This window comes from Eurypyga helias, unplaced genomic scaffold, assembly GCF_000690775.1.
Source record: "Eurypyga helias isolate BGI_N326 unplaced genomic scaffold, ASM69077v1 scaffold12567, whole genome shotgun sequence".
In the NCBI taxonomy this organism is placed as follows: domain Eukaryota; kingdom Metazoa; phylum Chordata; class Aves; order Eurypygiformes; family Eurypygidae; genus Eurypyga; species Eurypyga helias.
This window is the reverse complement of record NW_010263754.1, coordinates 1-2,777: the sequence shown is the minus strand read 5'-3', so window position 1 is coordinate 2,777 and position 2,777 is coordinate 1. Positions and strand designations below refer to the sequence as shown.

General features: G+C 52.6%; 1 protein-coding gene across 1 annotated transcript in view; it reads right to left on the bottom strand.

Moving 5' to 3' along the window:
- HHATL (hedgehog acyltransferase-like) overlaps positions 1 to 2,329 on the bottom strand; it is a gene marked incomplete at its 5' end in the record, with an annotated part of 7,087 nt that extends 4,758 nt beyond the window's left edge. Inside the window, 2 exons of the mRNA XM_010156178.1 lie at positions 392 to 536; positions 2,158 to 2,329. Of these exons, the coding sequence (XP_010154480.1) occupies positions 392 to 536; positions 2,158 to 2,329 (317 nt within the window). The remainder of the gene's footprint in view (positions 1 to 391; positions 537 to 2,157) is intronic.
- Positions 2,330 to 2,777: the final 448 nt, after the last annotated feature.

Here is a 2,777-nt window from a genome sequence, read left to right as displayed (position 1 = left end):
CTGTAGGGCCTCCCGGGCGCCTTCTCTTCTCCAGGCTGAACAAGCCCAACTCTCTCAGCCTGTCCTCATAGCAGAGGGGCTCCAGCCTTCTGAGCATCTCCGTGGCCTCCTCTGGACTCACTCCAACTGGTCTATATCCTTCTGATATTGAGGGTCCCACAGCTGGACGCAGCACTCCAGGTGGGGTCTCACCAGAGCAGAGTACAGGGGCAGAATCCCCTCCCTCGACCTGCTGGCCACACTTCTCCTGATACAGCCCAGGATACAGTTGGTAGTCTCTAATTTATGGACCAGCTGCTCAGAAGCACAGCCCAGACCTCCTCCCTGCCATGCACATTTCGTTCGGGTCGAACATGCTGTCTCTCTTCACTGATGCACATGGGGTACTCACGTTTCTGCGAAGACGTAGAGCATGGTGATGCATTTCGGGGGCTGGGGAGGGTCCAAGTGGTCCAGTCTGGCGATCGTGTTGATGACCCCAAACATGACAGCAGCTTTCACCCAGTCGTACACCAAATTGGAGTAGGCCAAGCCAGCTGGAGCAAAAATGAGAGTCAAACAGGTGAAGGGGAGCATGGGATGTATCACCTTCAGGATTTGGAGGACATCATGTCCTGTGGGAACATGTAGTCTACTGCAACAAAGATACCATCAAGAGGACAGCGTAAAGCTGTCTTGAACCAGAAAATCTTTTAAAACAAGTAGCTTTTTAAGAAGATTGAACCAAAGAACCCCATCTTCATGGGGTATTTGGGAGCAAACAGTTTATTGGTCTTGGTAGTCCAAGAAACTCATGCAGATCTTATTTCTTCAGCACAAGATCTTTCTTCCTTCCTAAGGCTTGTTAACCTATGATAAACTCTTCACAGTTCTCAACTCTGAGCTCTGAGGTTTTATTGCCACCTTCATTGAAACGCACCCCATCCCAGTTCCTGTGGCCATAGATGTAACACTGAGGATACAGCAGAGCCAGAACCTCTGTCTTGGAGGTGTCTGACACTGGAAACAAACCTTGCAGGAAAAAACACCAAAGATTCTTCAAGTTCCTAAGCAAGCAGAAGTTAAAATGCCCCCATCTTGGTGGGATTCAGCTCACAGATTAAGGACCACACAGCACCTCGATGTGGGCCATGCCTGAGCTCCCGCTATAAGCGAGGCAGATGTGGTGGACACAGCCAGCAGCCCCTGCAGAGGAGCTCAGCTCCCTCTGGAGTGACACACATACTTGGTCAGTGCACCCGGGCATCTCAGGACACCATAAATCAATGTTAGTGCCATTCTAGCCGCATTAGGATTTTCTCCTGGCCTCGAGCTCTGGAGAGACATGGACCTCCTCCAGCCCATTTGCCCTGTGCCAGCCCCATGTGGATGTCAGATATTCCATGGCATCTCAGGTGCTGCCATCAGACGTGCACTTGGCCAGCTGAAATCCTCCATCCAGCCGCCAGCTGAACGCCAGCGCTGCTACCACTACTCATCACAGGAGTTTGGCTTCTGGAGGTCCCTAGTCCAGTCCTGCTCAGAGCACAACCGACGTTGAATGGTTGCTCTGGACCTTGTCCATTTAAACACCGAATATCCTAATTTTTGGAAAATCTATAACACCTCTGGGCCCCTGTTTCAATGTTTGACCACCCTAAGAAATAAAATCCGTACACACAATCCAACTTTGCCTTGCTGCACCTTGTTTGCTGTCTCCTGCTTCTCCCCTGCCAGCCTCCAAGAAGAATTCACCTTCTCTACAACCCTCCCTTAGGTAGTTGAAGACACCAGCAAGCCCCCTGAGCTGCTCTCTGTACAGCTGACACCCTGTGGCCAGTTCAGTGGCCCATAACAGCTGTCCAGCTGTGAAGCCATCTGAGATACCAGTGTGCCTCTTCCAACAGCATGGAGTTGATTTTTGGAGGTTGTGAGCTCCAAACAAAGGCTTGGTATTCAGTCTCTTAAATCTCAAGCCAAACAATTTACTCCAGGGGGTGTCAAACCAACATCATCCGACAGACCCCAGCTCTGGACTTCATCAGTGGGAAGAAGGGGGGCTTTACCCAAACCTGCCCGACGTTGGCATTGACGAGGCCTCTCAACGGAGCTGGATGGAGATCTGAATCCCACACCACTGCCTGGAAGGTGTGAGCGTGTCCCAGCATGGCCACTCACCCAAGGACCAGTCCGAGAGGCGGTTCATGAACTTCAGGTCAGAAGGGAGGGTGAGGATGTAGAAGAAGTGGAAGAAGATATCCACAGCGATGATGGCCCCCACATGGAGGAGGGCATGGACCCGGATGTTCCTCATCTCGTCGTCTTTGCGTTGCAGCTCTCGGGTGCTCACCTGCCGGGATGGCAAACCAGGAAAGGGCTGAGCTGAGAGGCAGGATGGGCAGGATGTTCCTCCATCCGGAGAAACGTTCAAGGTCCGAATTCAACGCTGTCCTTCAGAAATCACAGCGTGGACTACATGGCTGAAATCTCCACTGATTCAGGAAGATGCAAGGGACTAGCTCACGTTTACACATTCACAGGGAGCAGGACATGTCCCACCCCCAGCATCCCTCCTCCACCCCCACCTCAGTGCTGAGCATGGCACCGCACCTCTTGGATCACCCATCACTGGGGTGTCCAGCAGAGCAGGCGCGTAGTGGTGACACGGCAGTGACAGGTCTGGCTGTACCTGAGGGACCCCAGGTGGGGTGAATACCAACCACACCAACCAGGGAGCTGGCTTCTGTGCTCCTTCACAGGGACGTGCTCAGAAAGTCAACTTTGCTTCAGGGTGTCCC